General features: G+C 38.9%; 1 protein-coding gene across 15 annotated transcripts in view; it reads right to left on the reverse strand.

The window, feature by feature from the left end:
- Nucleotides 1–19,655, reverse strand: part of NHSL1 (NHS like 1) — a 140,574-nt gene that overhangs the window by 15,729 nt on the left and 105,190 nt on the right. For 8 of the 15 annotated variants that reach the window (XR_014546633.1, XM_083607556.1, XM_083607560.1 and 5 more), the window contains 2 exons: nt 11,931–12,058; nt 5,121–5,313 (listed from right to left, as the gene is read on the reverse strand). Coding sequence is in view for 14 of the 15 variants with exons in the window: in XM_083607556.1 (XP_083463682.1) it covers nt 5,121–5,313; nt 11,931–12,058 (321 nt within the window). In the remaining variant the exon portion in view is untranslated. Of the gene's footprint in view, nt 1–5,120; nt 5,314–9,417; nt 9,490–11,930; nt 12,059–19,655 lie in introns of all 15 variants that reach the window. The other 7 variants (XM_083607550.1, XM_083607558.1, XM_083607554.1 and 4 more) reach the window with 1 other exon arrangement.

Raw genomic sequence — 19,655 nt, forward strand, 5'->3', positions numbered from 1 at the left:
TCAACATTGGACATTTATAGTTACATTATGTCCCAGCTTACCTTCTTATGAACTTTGAGGAATGGGGGAGAGAGAATTTATGCTCTTGTTTTTGAGAAATGTACTGAATAAGTATTTATTCATTTTCTTGTGGCTTGGCATGGCATGGCTAATGACTTCAGCGACGATCCTAAATATACTTAATTGGAGGTTTAATTTAAATTAATGGACATGAGGCAGATATGAAGCTAATGGAAGTGGATGTAAGGTGTGGAGGTCAGTTTGGATAAGTGGGTTCCTGGAATGATGTCAGAGGTTTGAGACCTCATTGCTTATTTATTTACTTAAAAATTGTATATCACTATTCATAAAAACATCAGAACTATTACAAAGATATTTTCTGAGGGACTGTGGTTCTCTTTTTTCCACTGTTGTAAGCTGTTAATTTGGAAAATGACAAATCATTTAATATTTAAATATATTTTCTTAATTGACTGCATTAGCTCGGTAGCATGGAAAAGTTTTCAGGAGGTGTTTCAAAAGTTAAAACAGAATATGCCTGAGGAACCTCTATTGGCAGAACTGGGATGACAACACAAAAAGTTTGGTTTCTGGCTGCTGTTAAGCAGCAGGGTGGACAGACACTAAGAACATCCCTAGACTGCCTCTTTTGTTCAACACCTAACATAGGCCCTTATATGTGTGTTTTAGTTTTTTGAAACTCCCAGACTCCAAGCATAAGTAAGATGATACCTCTGCATGCAAAACTTTTTATACTGACAGTCATAAGAAATCTGGCTACTTTCCCCTGCATTTGAAACTTCAGAGGAACTGATTGCAGATTATTTATTATATGACTACGATGAAGTTTTATAATATCTGAATGTCTTAGGTATTTTTAAAATCAACAAACAATTTGAACTGAAATTTAAAGTAAGCACTGCTGTATTTTGCAGTGAACTTACGTTAGCAGTGTTGTGAACAGCCTTGGGCACATTTGGAACAGTGGGAGAAAAACTAAAATATTAAATAACAAACACGGCTAAGTCTAGACAATGTTCTGACTTTCAGGTTAGCCAAAATTCAATGTCTGTTACCTCTGAAAATTTACTATATTTAAATACAACATTATATTGGGGGGGGGGGAGAAAGAGACAGAGAGAGACTGATGCAGATGGAAACAGCTCCATCATGCTGTGAAACCCTGACAGAGGTCCCACTGTCTCTTTTTGGTTGGTACCAAAGAGCCATGCCAAATGCCAGTAACATTTATTGAACATAAATTCTCTATATAGACTTCAGTGTCACAGAACTGCACCCTGGCTATATTTAGTCTTTAAAGTAATTTTGGCATGTAAGCAGTATATGAATTGATAATAATAATAATCATCATCATCATCATCTATCATTGGGTGATACTGCATTTTCGCAATTAACTGAACCCACCTGGATGTCAACAAAATTAAAAGTTTGTGTGGTGCATGCAAAACAAGAAAGCCTTATAGTTGACCATTTGCTGTATCATATCTGGACCCAGCAGCATTTCTACAGGTTGAACAGCTTCAAACAAATTCACTTCTTTCAATGAATCAATAACCTGGCCATTTCCATTTGTTTAAAATTTATATCTTGCTTCTTCTGTCATTTGAGATGCTTTACAAATTAGTTAAAACATACAAGTGAATTTAAAATCTCATTTTATTTTCTCCCCCTTAACAAACTGAACATTCATAATATTCTTCTCAAACCTATAAATCCTTAGGGCGGTTAAACATAGAAGTGTCTTTAGGAAAAGCTCTGTTTCACGATACTTCTTTCCGGAAAAAAGGTAGGTATTTGAATTCTTCCGAATTCTATTTTAAACATCTAGATAGCCAAGTTATTTCTCATTGAACAGTGCATTTGGTATTTGCTAGACATTGCTGTGCGCATCATATGTGACGTCCTAGGAGTCTTGGACCAGAACGCTTCCATTAGATTGTATGGCATAAGGAAAATGACTTTTAAAAATTATACAACAATGCACGTGGACATTTCTAGATTACAGGAACAAAGACTAGAAGAGAAATGTTCCATCCCTAGTTGCCAAATGAAAAGAACTGGTTTTCCCTGAATAATCATATTTGGGTTTAAAGATACAATGTGCTTGTTAAGTGAAACCTTTGAAACTCTAATAGTAGATGAGGTTAGTGAGGAGAACTGGGAGTTATAAAATTAAGAGTTTCAGACCAATGGCCTGCTATTAGGCATGCCAGGGGGTTAATTATTTAATTATTACGCTGAACTGCAGCCCTCCTATGTCACACTGGAAAAGCTACTGAAGCTCCTCTGAGTAGCTCACCATGTAGCTTAGACCCTGAGAGATAAGAACTAAGCCTTGTAGGGAAAAGGATCAAAAGCCCCATCATGCACATGGAAATAGTGGCAAAGTTGTCTATTTTGTACCAAAATCTGTATCAGCGGTGGCACAAAGTCAACTTGTACAGAAATAATTTTTTTAAGTCAGCATATTTATAGGTATTATTCTTTAGTTGGTAAGGAAGTAATATTGTTTCACATAGTAAGGATACTTTTTACCACTCTTCTGCTTCACCAGAGTTCTGACTCAGCTTGCATATGTGATAAAAAAGTTATCCTCACCATTTAGCAGGTTGCTACAGGTAAGTGGTTTACCAAGTTTCTGCGTACATACTTTGATAAGTTACCACTTGGTAAACCACTGTCTGTATTCATCCAAAATCAAATAAAACCTGTTAGGAAACTTGTGTGCAAAAACTGGTTGAAAGTTTTAGTTTTTAAAAATAAACCTGTATTTAATTTTTGCGGTGGGTTTGTTTTTTTAAAAAACAACCTTTTCAGTAGCCTTCTCTGGCCATAATTCAATTTATGCACTTGCTTAAATTTTATCTTGTTCATCAAGGAACAGCCCAATGAAGCCAATGGTACGTAAGTCTGTGTTTCAGTAATTAGCAGAATGAAGCCCTTTATCTTTTATTTATGACTTAGATGCGCATCAGCTCCTATTATCTTCCTTTGTATCTGGGTAAGACCACACCCGACGACGCCACCTGTTCCTGGATTAACAATTAGAGCATGGTGTTCAATAGATTGGCAGCATATGCTTTTTAAAGACTAAAACTTTGAGTCTATCCCTTCCAGAGCAAGCTCAGCTCCTGATGACCCAAGAAACTAATTCCACTCCCAAACATGGATAGCCAGTCAGCAGCTTTTCAGATTAATGCAATGCCCCAGCACCTTCAGGTTACTCGCCAGATTTACAGTACTACAATCTGTCCGACTGAAAGAGCGCTGCCAAACGAAACCAAAGCAGGTCTCATCTGTTGTGCAGCCAAGTGAAAGGTTGTGGGCTGTGTTCATTATTAATTAATCTTTTTAAAAAGGCGCTTGATTTATTAAAAAGCACATCTAGGGTTGATATTTTATTTCAGACACATCAATATTTTATTGTGGTGAATAGCCCAATCTACTACTGCTGGTTTAGACAGCCAAAAATATTACCTTGCCATTTCAAAAAAAGGAGAGGGGAGAAGAAAGTATACAAAATTATGATTTCTAGCGCTTACATCAATTTAAAGATATGGTTAAAATATATTTCCCCCCTTTTCCTCTCCCAACTAAGTCAATATCAAAGAGGATATTTCACTGCAAATTTTGTCATTCAAAAGGAAGTTACACTGTGTTCAATTGAGCTTACAATGCAACCTCAGTTTCTAAAGTGTAAAGCAATATGGCTCAGCTTCAGTATATCCATTGAATTGCCCACCTTTCACCCATCTCATGTCCAACCTTTTGTTTTTACATACTTTGAGTGTTAAACAAGATTAAACAGCATACTTTTCTAAATATACTGCGCTCTTATGATTAAGCATACTGATTATTTCTCTGTCTTTTAACATCTATGCAACTGAAAGGCAGCAACTTGGACTGGGAGGAACCCCAGCTTATTCATTTGTGTAATGAATTAAATGCACAAAACCATTTCTCTTTTAAGTTGTGGCATTCAATAATATCTTTTCATTTTGCATTTCTAATTACTTTCACGAGCTTCTTATTTATCCCAGGCAACTGTTTTATACTGAAAATCTTGCTAAAATAAGATGGATGCCAGCGCTAAGTGGTTATTAGCAATCACATAGGGGAAAGGCGTGCCCAAGCTAAGTGATTATTAATGAAATAAAGTCAGCTGCCTTAACAATGTAATCAAAAATATCTAATTGAAAGCCTAAAGCACAATGGAAGTCTATGCGGCATAACTGAAGTTAACTTCTTGTGCCTCAGACCAGCTGGAATGTGGCAATGCGGTTGTAATTTAGTAATTGTGCCATGGCTCTTGGGGTCCTTTTTGCACCAGTGAAGAACAACCATGCTGCAGGAGAAAGACAAATCTTCTTTGTTAATGGAACAGTAGTACAGTTCTGCATTTCACTTTCCTCCTCCAGTGGATAACTGAAGTACAGTCATTGTACAAAAGAGGCGGATATTCACATACTGTAAGTGGATCTTATTTAAGGCTTTTCGAAACCTTTTAAGCTTAATATAGCAGCAAACCATTTCTAATACGAACATTTCATCTTTGAAGCTAACACAGAGCATTTCGTTGTGACCGAGAAAGAGGTTAACATAGGTTTCATCTCAAAGGTCCTGAAGAATATTCCCTACAACAATATTTTTTGCCACAGATGAGCATGCAAATCTGCTGGCTTGGGCAAGTTTCTCAATATTATTCATAGTTTGAAAAGCACAAAGATCCTAAAATCTTAAGAGAAAGTTATTGTAGAAAGCATATTGGGTTTTGTGCTCTTTTTAAATCTCAGTATATATTTGACCATGCCACAAGAATCCTTTTGTTAGGGATCCACTAAACTTAAGATCTAAGGCTGAATGTGTGCTCTTACCGATATTCTTCATAATTCCTGCAAAGAACCCTGCTCTTGAAAAGTGGGGTAGTAATTTAACCAGTACTTTCAATCTAATCAGCCTCTCATTTTAAGTTTCATCAGTATTTCAAATAAATTTTGAACAACGGTTTGCAAAACGTATTTTCAGACAAAATAAAAACCAATAACGAACTGAGATCCCATGCTCTTTCTCACCACACAGAAACAAAATTAAAAGCCTACCAGTTACGTTAATAGGTATAACATCAGTTTGGACTGCTTGAGCCTGCTGTCGCATTTTCTCCTCCGGTGTTGGCAATGGAAGTGATTTGGTCCAATTTGTTTGAGTGTTGATATCAGAGAATTCATTTGAAACTGGTGTTTTGGGTCTCTTGATGCTAATAAGCTTCTCCTCCTCAGGAGAAGGGGTCGAACACTATTAAAAAAAAGTACACTGTAAATTCAGTGCAAATATATTTATCTTACTTCTTTATCTTTCAAATATGAATTAAAACATTCAAAACAGTTGTGATGCTTTTGCCTTGGCTACTTCTAGCAAAATATGAATTAGAGAGACCTTGTTCCAATTTGTACATGAGGAAAAGTTTGTACATCCTCTTTAGCAGTAATTACAAATACTGAACCGATTTCATCCAACATCCAATAAGTTTTTTTTTAAAAAATCAATAAACGTATAACCCAATTAAGCACTTGTTAAGGAATTGAATTCAATGTGACAGGCAATCCTATGCACACTTACCTGGGAGTAAGTACTAATGAATACAGAATACTTTTGAGTAAACATGCATAAAATCTAATTATTAAACTTGTACATAGCTCTTTTTCTCATTGGGGGAAAAAAGGGACATTATGCGGAACCATATACTAAATTTACATATAAAACATAGGAATTAATACTGGTCTGTTAATGGCATACCAAGAACTCCACTATTCTCAGTAGGAATTTTAACAGTGCTATAAAATACAGTGCTTCTAGTTGTCCAAACTCTTTAAAAATATGCTCTAGGGCTACTTTGATGGGATTTTTAAAAATCCCAAATATGAAAGAACGGATTTACAAATCTTGTAAAACATTTACAACTGAAATGTCAGAAGAGCTTCTTCAATGCAAAGACCAAATCTTAGGGGAAATGGCCCCTCTTTTGGTATCCCTGACCTTAGTATTAGGATAAGAAACCTTCTGTGCCATCTTCTTCCTTTGTACAAAAGGGAAATTTGCAAGTGTGACTCCACCAAATCAGTTTTTAAAAGGTCTGAGTCACAGAGATAGAAATGCAAACCAAAATGATATGCAATGGTTCATTAGTGTGTGGCTTTTGTTTATCTTACTATTACACATGGAAAAAAAGCTTACTCTAGGCTCAGGTGCCAAGGGAGTAATACTTCAAGCATGGTGTTGTGTGATAAGCCCCAGTAACCTACTTTTTATCTGGTTGGTTGACATTGTCAAAATGAATAACTGTCATGTTATGTTGACCCAGTGTATTGTATTTGGAAACCCAGCTGCCATTAGCCAGTCACCAGGGGCTCTTCGAACACGACAAGAGACAGAGACATAAATGTATACTATATAACTTTCCTTCTTTTTCAAGGAAACTGCAAATAAAGCATATTTTAAAAGCAATTGTGAGGCATGAGGCAAAACAAATCATATACATAGGCAGACAGGAAAATTTATGTCTGAATCCTAGTTATACAAAACAAACAAAATTCACAATTTTGACACATGGGAAAATAAATCAGCTGATCTGATGGCCAATAAATAATAGACCATTTAAATCAGGCATAGGCAAACTCGGCCCTCCAGATGTTTTGGGACTTCAACTCCCATCATCCCTAGCTAACAGGACCAGTGGTCTGGGATGATGGAAGTTATAGTCCCAAAACATCTGGAGGGCCGGGTTCACCTATGCCTGATTTAAATAGTCAGATCAGCTACTCTGACAAAACACTGTCCAAATGGTGGTCAAGTTTTAGTGCATACAAACATTTTGATACAACCCAAGCAACAATTGTTTCCTTCTCTTGTGCACAGCTGGGTGCTCTCCAGATGTTTTGGTCTGGAACTCCCACCAGCCCCAGCCAAATGGCTGTGCTGACTGGGGCTAATGTGAGTTGTAGGCCAAAACATCTGGAGGGCACCAGGTTGGCAATGCCTGCTTTAATGCATTAAAAAATCCTCCAGGTCCTGGGATTGCTTGGTGGGGGGAAACTACTCACAGCTGGCCCTATTCTCAGCCCTGATGGAAAACAACCTTTCAAAAGTATCTCAGCCAAGGGTGAAATTAATTATAGAATCATAAAATTGTAGATGTTTATGGTTGGGGCAGCTGAGGTAGGGCTTTGACACTATCTACCAGTCAACATCCTGAAAACATGAGATCTGGAATTTCTAAGACCTATGCATGTCTGAAAGGTGTGCATGTGCAATATAGTTGTATCTTGGTTCTCGAACATAATCCGTTCCGGAAGTCCATTCAACTTCCGAAAGTGTTTGAAAACCAACGTGCAGCTTCCGATTGGCTGCAGGAGCTTCCAGCGCTCAAGCAGAAGCCGCGTCGGATGTTCAACTTCCAAAAAATGTTCGAAAACCGGAACACTTACTTCCGGGTTTTTGGCGTTCGGGAGCCAAAACATACGAGTACCAAGGTGCTCAAGAACCAAGGTACGACTGTACTAACTTCTTGCAATGGATGCATCCCATGATGCGGCCCCCCCACCTTGCCAGTCCCTAGTTTTGCCCAAGAGAGTTCCTGTGTTCTGGCTGTATTCCCCAACAGCTGGGAATGAAGAATCCACTCTTTGAATATTGTTATAGGTGTTAGGCTATCAGAGTTTTTGGCTGCTTGGATTTATATCAAAATAGCCAGGTGAGCCTGTGAATGGCCTAGTCATTAAGCAAGCAAAAACAGAATGATGACTCATCAAGAAAGTCTTGGAGAGGGGTGAACCCCCCACTCTGGGCTCTGGGTAGTTAGCAAAAGACAATGCCAGAGTAGCGAGGAGGAAGTTTCAGAACTGCAGTGGGGGGTTATGTAAGCTGAAGGGAAAATAGTTGCATTTAGAAAGCAGTTTCAAAGCTGTAAAGTGTGGGTCAGAGCAGAATGGGGTGGGCAGTTTGAATCCAACGTTACACCCATGGGAGGAACAGGACCCGCTTTGGAGTGTAATCCTGGGAGTCCCTCCATTGTAGGTTCAGGTTGTAAATGAACCATATATCATAAAGACACCACAGTCTCTGCTGTAACCCCTGGAATCTTGCACTGCTGCGAAGTCTGGGGTGGTGTGTAACAATATGTTCTTAAATGACTATTTCAAAGGCAGGCACAAGTCCCAAAGGAAATGACAACTCTTCAGAATAAGCAGCAACCTGAATTCGTTGCTCCAACAAAGCCTATAATAAAGAAACCAAATAGTATGCAGATTTGTGGTGGTTTAAAACTCAGTCCAAAGATTAGTGTTAGAAGAAAAGGAATGAGAATGAATAGGAAGCGAAATTAATATTATTCTTATGTATTACAAAGAGTAGCACAGTTTGGTCTTCATGCTTGATTGTATTACTAAATATTATTTTCCCCAGTGTTATACTGAGATGGTTGGATTGTTCAGTAAATATAATAGCAGTTATTAAAAGTTTCAGGTTTCATTTCAGTAAACTGATCTTTTAAGACTGTCATCTGAGATTTCTGGATTTCTACATGATCTCTGAATAGAACACAGTGGAAGAAAAACATTATTTGTTTTCAGTAGAGGAAGGCATATAGTAAGGATTGGAAAAGGAATGTTCAGAAATGAGATTAGTGGCATTTTGGTTGCTGAAGCCAGTAAACAGGGATTATCATCCTCTTCCCACTCATCAAATGATAAATCTCATTATCACAGTGGGGATAACTTGCATCCCCATCTAGACCCTGGATGCCATTCATCCAAATGCTGTGTTTACTTTTTTAAAAAGTTTACATTTGCAACCATTGCAAAAGTTGATGGAGTCTTGAGGGGCAGACAAAAATGGGGGGCGGGGCTGGATTAGGCCCTTGAACTGGAAGGTAGCCACCCCTGTCGTAAAACGTGTGAGTTAAGAGAAACCTAACAGACACTCACAGTCACTCTCGGATTCAATGCTAAGATGTTTTGTTTTCCATTTCTCATATATATATATATATATATATATATATATATATATATATATATAGTAAAACAGCACAACAATCCAAATTAAAAGAACATTTATAACAGTTTGTAAAGTTAGTAATTATTCACAGAGAACAGAAAACATTAACAAAGTATGAGCAGCAAAAAAGGAGTTAGTCCATTAAATATACGAACTGAGGGTTCTAGATTGACAACTACTGAGATAAGGATAGAAGCACACAATGTTAGCACAAGATTTATCTTGAAAAATTGAAATCAACAATAGGTGAAAATTTTAAAATAAGATTTGAGAATATTCTAGCATCACAATAACATCAAGCTGTATATACACATAACAGCTGGATGATCCCATTTTGGAGCCAGATACCTTGATCTTCCATGGAATCAAACAACAGCAGGCACTAAGGCAAGACTGAGGGAGGCAGTCTAACAGACTAGACTGTTGAGTGAGAGAAAAAAGAAAGTGAATGAGTGGCAAAGAAAAGAGAATGAAAAACACACACACATAAAAAGACACAACAGACACAGTAAACATAGCAACAAGATAAACATAATTTCAGAAAGCAGAGAGGAGTTGCTATCTGAAGACATCAATTTTCCATGCAAGGAAAACATGCTTAAGTGATGAAGAGAGAGGGGGGAAATATCATACTAGTTTGTCGTGTTTTAATCAAAGGGTTTTTTAAATAATAATAATAAAACAAAAACAAAAACCAGCCAATTCAGTGGACTCACGATAGGGAAATATGCTTCAGTACAGGATGTCAGAAATGCTGCCTTGAATTAGGGCCATTTAGCACATTAAAAAGATGGCTCCACCCCAAACTATCCCCACAGAAGTATCTGTGGGCAGTATGAACCAAATTACAGGAATATGCATGAAGTCAGTCATATTAACCATCTGATCTGATTTCCAGAAAATTTCTAGGGTCCCAAGTAGATGTATTTCATACTATCTACATCCTGATCCGGACTTGCAAAGGGACTGCACATTAGACATTTACATCAAATGCTCATTTTCCCCTTCCTTTGAAGTTCTGGGGCAACAAGAACCCTGAAAGACCTCCTTCTGTGACCATCTCAGGAAGGAGACACAGAGAAGGAAGGAACCTCCCCTCTCCCACCCTTGAGGCTAACACTTCTCCTAAATATATTACTGCTGTTTTTTGAACAAATATTCTCAGATACCAAGTTACTTCTCTGCAAATCCTCCTTCAGCTTCAGGCTTCCCCCCTTCTCCACAATATTAGTTCTAGAGGGACCATAACAACAGCCTCACCCAACAGTACATCTCACTGTGTCTTTGACTGAGGACTGATATCCACCAGTACATACCATATCAAAATAAAGAAAAGTGGAATATCACTCTAAGATAATTTTTATGGGAAGGTAGTTTTCAAGGAAAATGCCATTTTGCTTATAATATTAGGTAGTATTTCACTATAAATTAGCCCTCAGCAATTCTATAATCTCCTCATAATGCCACTTATTGAGTCAATTTTAATATTTCACTGATTGTGCAAATAACACATATATAATAATTTCTCCTACACAGGAACAAATTGCAGGACTATTAAGAAATACTGACTTGCTGAGCACATTGCACTATATTTTCTGTTATAAATACTAAAAAAATCATAGTCCAAAAACTAGCTAAGATAATTTTTTTGGATTTAAACCAATGCAGCTCTAAATACATTTACTTGAAAGTAAATAATACCATCTCAAGATCTTCATGCATGAATCCCACCCTCTCCAGGTGGGATATTGAAGTGCACACACTCATGGTTGAAGACAAACAGGGAAGGAGTGGAGTGAGGAGGCTATTGAAAAATGCATCACATCTGTGTTTGTTTATTTTTTAAGTATCATTATGCAGCCTTTAACTTCAAGGTTAAATGAGCTAGAAGGGTGCAAACAACAACAACTTCTCATCCAAACAGTGCTGTCTTTACTGTTCAAGGATTTCAGTATCTTTGCAATAACCCTTTAAGGTAGGTAAGTATTGTTATATATTGTACACACATGTATGAGAACAGGGCCAGTGGTTGAGTGGTTGAGCACATACATATGCTATGAGTTCATAGCTGATCCTGAGAAAGGAAAGAAGATGGTGGATAAGGAATTGATAGCTATGAAACACAGTGCACATAACAGATTCCTGCACAAGGGACAAGTATTACTCAAGTGGATACTATACAGAAATCACAATGAAGAAACAAATGCACAATTAGAACAGAGGGAAGGATTCAACTAATGAGTTCTGTCAGGGGACGCTCACACAAGGACGTCCACCTGCACACTCTGGTTTTCCTCCCTCTCAGGTCCCTGAAATTGGTTCAGGGGCAGGAGAACCCCCAGAATAATGCATGGGGCAAGGAGAGAGAGTGGGGAACGGTCCATCTGGCAAGCTGCAATGCTTGCACTGACAAAACATCTGACATAGTGCAATGTTTATTTCCTCCAGAGAACCTAACTGCACTAAGTCCACTTTGAACACATCAAGCTTGCTTGAAATAAAATGACTGAAATAAAATATAAGGTGAACTCTGAACACTTTAAAAAACAAAAAAAACAAAGCTAGTGTTCACAAAGGGATAATGGCTTTATTTTCTATTTGCTCATGAAAACAGCAAACACTAATATAACCGGTTTCAAAATCTGTACTTCTGCCTGCCAGAGATGTTTGCATTGCAATTTTCTTCTTTGAATTGAGCCACACTATAGGTGGTGTTTTAAAAAACAGCGTAGCTTTAAAGGCTCATATTTTCTAAATATTTTGCACAGTTCTATTTTGCACTTCTATAGTTTTATGTTGATTTGATTTTGGCTTATATGTGCATTATACTACATTATTTCCTAGGGTGCTTGGTACCTCACCTTTTGTTCAATTTCTTCATAGTCATCGTGGTGACTTCCGCAGATTGCACTGGAAGAAGATGAGAAAGTTGGGCCCTGAGAATAGTATTGAGAACTTCGATAGCCATCTCTTCGCAGCTTGTCACATTCTGTACATCATGGAGAGAGAGAAATAAAAAATAAACATTAGTGTTTTGGTTGCTAGATACCAAGGTAGGCAGCCTGCAGGCAACATGTGGTACCCAAACTCAATTCATGCAACCCCCTAAAACCCAGTAAGCGTCCTTCTGAGTAAATCTGCATTGGAGTTGGAATTCTAATTTGAGGTAGCCGTGATGAAAACTGAAACAGGGTATTCTATATCCTGCTTTCCACTTTCAACTTTAGTACATCCATCTTCAGAAAGGGTCATAGCTCAAGTTCCCAAATTCATAGGTCCTAAATTCAATTCATGGTACGTATCTCCAAGTAGAGCTGGGAATACCCCTAATCTGAAACCTTGGTGAACCATTGCCATTCAGAAAACACTGAGCTACATGGTCTGACTCCATGAAAGGCAGTTCCTTATGTTCCTATCTTTGGCTCTGTCTCCACCTATCATACAGGTATGTGCCCCCTGGCAGACTGCCCCTCCCTGGTGGAAAATGGGCCTCAACAAACCAACATATGCAGACTAAAGCAAAAAACTCTGGCTTCAGAGTTTCCACCAGGCACACATTTTCAAACCCACCTTTGCAGCTGAATGAACAACAAACGTGTCACATATAAAATGCATGCTGACATTCTTTGAATATTAAACTCTGCTCCAAATTCCACATTTGTTTAGGCTGACTGGAACCCCACATTTATATTGCTGCCCGCCCCTTCCAGTTCAAAGACATTTCTGGGTTTTACCATAAAAAACCAGCATATTTTAATGGACATATTTAATACATAAATTATGCATATAATACATATTAAAGGTCATAGTCTGCTGCTCTGCTTCAATCTTGATTCTTTGGCAGAAGTAGACACCCCAGAGTCTTGAGCCATTTTGGAACCCTGGAGACTAAGTGTGACCTCTCCATTGTCACCCATACATCTCTCTACTCCAAAATGTAATTATCTATGGTTTATAGACTATAAAGTAGTCCTAGATTCAAAACCATCAAACGTTAATATATTACATGTCATCAGTAGACACATTTATATCACTTTATGAAAAATAGACTTAAGGAAACACAGTACGAACCCAAACTATGTTTTTCTTTGAACAATTTAGAAGGTAAAACTGTATTTACTTTACACAGGGTAACAGGGAATGTGTTATCCTAAAAGGCACGTGTGCATTTACTTATTTCAAAACAGAAGTTGTCAAAATTGATGGAGAGAAATGGACAAACTGTGGTCTAGATTGACAGATGGCTGTCTACTGAACCATTTAGGTGGAAGATTGCTAGAAACACGAGATATAGGGAGAGAAGAACACTAGCGATAGGGGTCTTATTCACCAGTCTGGTAGACCCCCATAAAATGCTTTAAATCTGAGTAGGGATGTTGCTCATTGCACAATCACCATCTGCTAAGCAGCTTTGGCAAAGACTACTAAGCTAACCTCCTTCCATGGGGTGAAGAAAACTAACATTTCCCCCCAATGGAGAACAAAACACTTATCAAAATAACAATCCTCGGCCTTCTTCAAAATAAATAGGAATTGCTGAGAAACTGATTCAACTGAAATAATATTTCCATGAAACTTCCAAACAACATACCCTGAATTTAAAATTAGATAAAAATCCTTATCATTACTGTAGCTGTTTCCCAATCGCTGTCTTCTGCCTTAATTGATATTCAATGAAATACAGCTAAAGAGCAACAGACGCTGGAACATAAGGGAAAAATGAAATCTTCAAGATGTGGATGAACATGCTAAGCTGCCTAGTCCAACTGTTACTTTTACCTTTCCAGAAAATCTGTCAGGAGCACAGAGTGGAAAATATATTAAGCATCAATTTTCAAGAAATTAAATTGTATCTGTAAAATACAGATCATATCATAATGCTACCATGATTCATACATACACATATTCTGAATAGTTTAAGCAAGGTTTTTATATATATTTTTAAAAAACTTCCATAACAGGTGCACTTCTTTTATATAAAAAACACACCTGTGAATCAAATAATTTTTTTCCTGTTTAAATTCATAATATTTAATCTGAATTACACATCCAGCAGTATGAGCCAGTTCTTCCATTCACACTTGCAGAAAGATATCAGCTAATTGGAACAAGTACAAAGAAGAATAAAGATGATCAGGGGCATGTAAAGTAATCCTATGAGGAAATAACTCAGAATACACTCTTGATCTTAGTCTCCTCCCTTAATTGCTGTGTTGTTTTAACAAAATTGTTACTTTGTGCATTTTAGTAATGTTTAATTGATTTTTATACATCTTAAACTGCTTAGAAACCTATTTTGGCATTAAGTAATTAATGGAATGCACATTGTGATATTTCCTCTACAAAAGCACAGAACTACCATATAAGAATATCAATATTATATTTCAAAATAAATTTTCTGTAAGAAATGGCTGAATAGAAGTATATCCTGGAAACAGATATATCCTTTGGCTTTCCAGAAAGTTTTGCTCTTACAAGAACCTGAAGTCTAGCAAACTCAGACCCAATATTTCTGTAATTAAATTTATTCAGCAACTCTATTACCTAGTTCCATAGCTTTCCCCAAAAGCAAGAAATCACTGGTGAAGAAAAACAAATTAAAACATGCTATACGTCTATTTCTACAAACAGAAAGCTCTTTTTTTGTCGAGATCAGGAATTGAATTCCATGTAACAAAGAGAGTTTTTAATTGCAGTGCTCTGAATAGAGTATAATGCCAAACTTCATGATTAAATTCAGAAGTGCAAGATTATGGCAGATAACCAGGTTTTTGTTTTCTCATCGCCTGAAATCATGTTACATGGTTACTTATCTCTTAAAACGATACAGAAAACTTGAGACGTTCTTGCAAAAAAGTCAGCAGGTTTCTAGACTTCAAAGTAATCTTTTGTTAAATAAAGACAGCATATAGCAAGTGATACAGAATATCTTAGCAGAAAGAATCTTATACAAGATTACGATTATTATAACAAAGGATGCCAGAGGCTGTATGACCACCTAACAAAAGCAAAAAGGCAGCTATTAAAAGTCATACTGACTTTCTTTTCTTAAGGTATGATTTCTGCTTGTCTAAATTCAGGGGATTCGAACCGCCGACCTTCTGATCGGCAAGTCCTAGGCTCTGTGGTTTAACCCACAGCGCTACCCGCATCCCTAGTTAAGTATGTTAGCACATAATCCAAGGTATTCTTTTAGGACCTCTTTATGCACACCTGTAGCCATGTAGTGCCTTGTGAGTTGTAGCAATCATGTATGTGGGAAAATTAGAAAAGACACATGATCCGTCCCTGTGCATGTGACTCCATAGATCAGACCATGTTACATCACTGCTGGTTGTGGGTGTCTGTGAAGCAGGTATTTGGTGCTACACCTATGCAACATTGGGTTTGGCACACCTTAGCTGCACTGGTTCAAGGGCTCCTACACACCTACACACACACACACACACACACACACACACACACACACACACACTTAAACTCCTGAAATTTTTGTGTTATGCAGCAGATCACAGGATTCCCTTCCAAACAAGCCTCTCTATTGCAGAGCTAGAAGCTGTTGCCTTTAAAAATCTGCAAGTTGGCATCATTAAAAACAAGACAAAGACAAAGCATGGCAAAAACAAAACAGACAGGACCTTTCTGTAGCATAAGGATCATGGAGATATTATTTAGGTTTCCAAGAGCAACTCAAAGAATAACATTTTGACAAGCCTAACACAGTATTCAACTAAGTGCTACTCAGAGTAGACTTATCAAACTTAATGAACATCACTATGCTAGGGCCATTAATTTCAGTGGGGCTACTCTGAGTAAAATTTAGTTGAATACAGTCGTATCTCTAGTTGCGGATAGGATCTGTTCTGGGGTGCCGTTTGCACCCCCAAAAGTCTGCAACTAAAGCAGTGCTTCTGTGCAAGTGCAGAGTGCAATAGAGCACTTCTGCGCATGTGTGAAGCACGCAGAACGCTTCTGCACATGCACAAAGCATGCAGAACGCTTCTGCGCGTGTGACGAAACCCAGAAGTATACACTTCCGCGTTTGCCGGGTTCGCAAGCCGGAAAGACGCAACATGAACCTAAAGCAACACAAGGTATGGCTGTACTATCCCTAGTGTGTTGCTCACCCTCCCCCACCCCGAAGGAGGAGGCTACTTATTAAAGAACTGGGTAGTTTTTGGAAAGGCAGGCCAAGACAGGGGGTGCAAAAAAGATGGAAGATAATCAGAATGGGAAGGAATTATAATTTTCCCTCGCAGCCCTAGGGTTCACTGCCAGTTTTCTGTCAGTTTGGTATCTGAAGCTACTTATTCCTTCCTATGTTGTTTGTCAAATTCTAAGAGGCGTTGGAAAGGGTCTTATATATGACTTTCTGGTTTAACATACAAACGCTCAATATATATGAAGTAGTAGTGTGAATTACAAACCATTATAAAGTGCTTCCTTATATGGTTCTCATATTAAAAATCCAGGGCTACACTATGGCCTAATTCACATGTAACACTAACCCATGATTTAGCATTACATGCATGGGCAGGAATGAGAGAGGCTTTGTGGGGGTGAGGACAAGATGTGGCAGCCCTGCTACTAAACTTGCTGGGTATGTTCTGCCTCCACAGATAGAGGCAGTATGTTTCTAAATAACAGTTGCTGGAAACTGCAGGAAGGGGACTCGTGTTGCCCTCAGATCCTGCTTGCAGGCTTCCCACAGGCATCTGGTTGGTCACTGTGAGAGCAGGATGTTGGACTAGACAGGCCATTGGTCAGATCCATCTGGCTTTCCCATTCTTAACCCATGTTTTGAAGTTGGCTTGATTAGAAATCAACCAGAGTTTGTTTTAAAGGTTCTTTCCTTTTTGTGGAAATAAGTGCTACGCCATGATTTATGAAGGGATGGCTAACCCATGGCACTCCAGAGCTGTTGTACCTCTAACTTCCATTAGCCTTAGCCAACATGGCTTATGGTCAGGGATGATGGGAGTTGTAGTCCAATATCTGGAGCTTCACAGGTTAGCCACCTTCTTGCTTTAAAACTATGTGCAAAAATAGGGCAGGGGTCAACTATGTAGATGCACAACCAGGAGCCAGCATAATGAGTCCTGCTAGTGCAATAGGACTTCCTCTCTGTCCTCCTTCCATGCATCCTCCACCCCCTCTCTAAATTGGTTTGGGTGGGGACGGGAAGTGCTTGAAAACTCCCAAAACAGCATGGGAGATATTTCCCTTTAACAAGCTGAAATACTTGCACTGATAATAATAATAATAATAATAATAATAATAATAATAATAATAATAATAATAAATTATTTATACCCTACCCATCTGGCTGAGTTTCCCCAGCCACTCTGGGCAGCTCCCAATCAAGTGTTAAAAACAATACAGCATTAAATATTAAAAACTTCCCTAAACAGAGCTGCCTTCAGATGTCTTTTAAAGATAGGATAGCTGCTTATTTCCTTCACATCTGAAGGAAGGGTGTTCCACAGGGTGGGCGCCACTACCGAGAAGGCCCTCTGTCTGGTTCCCTATAACCTTACTTCATGCAGTGAGGGAACCGCCAGAAGGCCCTCGGCACTGGATCTCAGTGTCCGGGCTGAACGATGAGGGTGGAGATACTCCTTCAGGTATACAGGACCGAGGCCGTTTAGGGCTTTAAAGGTCAGCACCAACACCTTGAATTGTGCTCGGAAACGTACTGGGAGCCAATGCAGATCTCTTGGAAGACCTTGGAAGAGTGTGCTGTTGAATTTTTCCTGTGGCCCATTATGCACACATCCCTTGTCATTTTTATAACAGATGCACGTGTCAGTAAAAACTTTATTTTATGTAAATAACAGCAATGTGGCTGTTTTTAAACTACTCCAGTTCTTGAACATGGAAAGCTTCTAACAACAGGTTGTAGCTATGAGGAGTGATGCTTCATTATCTTCCCCATGGACATTTAGTCCAGGCAATATATATATACCATATTTTTCGCCCTATAGGACGCACTTTTCCCCCTCGAAAAATGAAGGGGAAATGTGTGTGCGTCCTATGGGGCAAATGCAGGCTTTCGCTGAAGCCTGGAGAGCGAGAGGGGTCGGTGCACACCGACCCCTCTCTCTCTCCAGGCTTCAGGAAGCTATCCGCAAGCCTTGGGAGCCCATGGGAGTTCCCACCGGTCTCCCCAGGCTTGCGGATAGCAGCCTGCATCCCGAAGCCAGGGGCGCGCTGAGCAGCGTTCCCTGGGCTTCGGGCAGATATCCGCAAGCCTGGGGAGACCGGCGGGAGTTCCCACCGGGCTCCCAAGGCTTGTGGATAGCAGCCTGTTCTGGGGGCTGGGGTCGGGGGAAGCTCGGGCTTCCCCAGCCCCGCGCCTGGGGGGGGGGGGAAATAAAAATATTTTTCTTTATTTCCCCCCCAAAAAAAAACACTAGGTGCGCCCTATGGGCCGGTGCACCCTATAGGGCGAAAAATACGGGGTGTATGTGTGTGTGTGTGTGTGTACACACACACACACACACACGTATATACAAACAATCACATTGAACACGAATCACTGGGTGCACAACCCTACTCGGAAGTCTTAGCATCCAGTTACTTTCTAGTATTTACAGCTAAAAAGATACACCTTCAAGTCAGTGCCATGCTGGATAGGTTTCAAGAGTCAAGAAGGACATGCAGTTGCCAAAGGCTGTGATCTGCCTTGCTTTTTTCCATGATTAGCAGAGATAGACCATTTGGATACTGTACAGGAGTCAGATAAATACTCTGTTACTGCAGGGCATGGCTTAACCTTGAGGGCAGAAACTTATATACAGTTTTTACTTAACAGAGAATTAACATCCTTGATTACAGTCCTCTTTGTGGTGCAGCAAAAAAAAAAAAACCTGCTAGCACATTTGCAAAGCTAAGCAGGGTCTGGTATGATTTCAATTAGATGGGAAGGGGGTGCATGTTGCATTGCAGGGAGTTGGACTAGATGACCCTTCTACAATTCTATGACCCTATACAGTGCTTTAAAAGTACATAGAATTATTCAATACTTCTGGAACCACCCCATGGGGATGTTCCTACAGTATCTGCCTTTAGTATTAATTGACAGAATTACTAATGGAATCAGACCAATGTTTCAGCTGATCCTGTATTCCATTTCTGACATTTGGGCAGATTCAGTTCCTTCAAGAATTTTATATGTGTAAAGGCTGCATATATGTCCATGGTCTGAATATTTCATTTATACATTGTCCTTCATATAAAACCAAGCAGTTTACTATTTCATTTCTCTGAAAACCACAAATCACATTTCTTCCCCTTTATCTCAATAAAGAAACAATTTCACTAGAATTCCAGACTGGTGTAAGTCCAGAACTAAAAAGCCAGCTGGCACTTAGTAATTTCTGCTGGCACACTGATAAGCAAAGCAGATGGATCTGTATGGAACTGATTCCAAGTGGCCGGATGGGGGGGCAGCATCCAGACTAGAAAAAAAGAGAAAGGTAGAACAGCATATAGGAGCTGTCATTGTTCTGGCACATGTCCGGAAGTAGGTAAAGAATGAAAACCTACTGGCAAGCATTTGTATGCCTGAAATGATCAGCTTCGCT

The sequence above is a fragment of the Podarcis filfolensis genome, assembly GCF_964270895.1.
Source record: "Podarcis filfolensis genome assembly, chromosome: 3".
NCBI lineage: Eukaryota > Metazoa > Chordata > Lepidosauria > Squamata > Lacertidae > Podarcis > Podarcis filfolensis.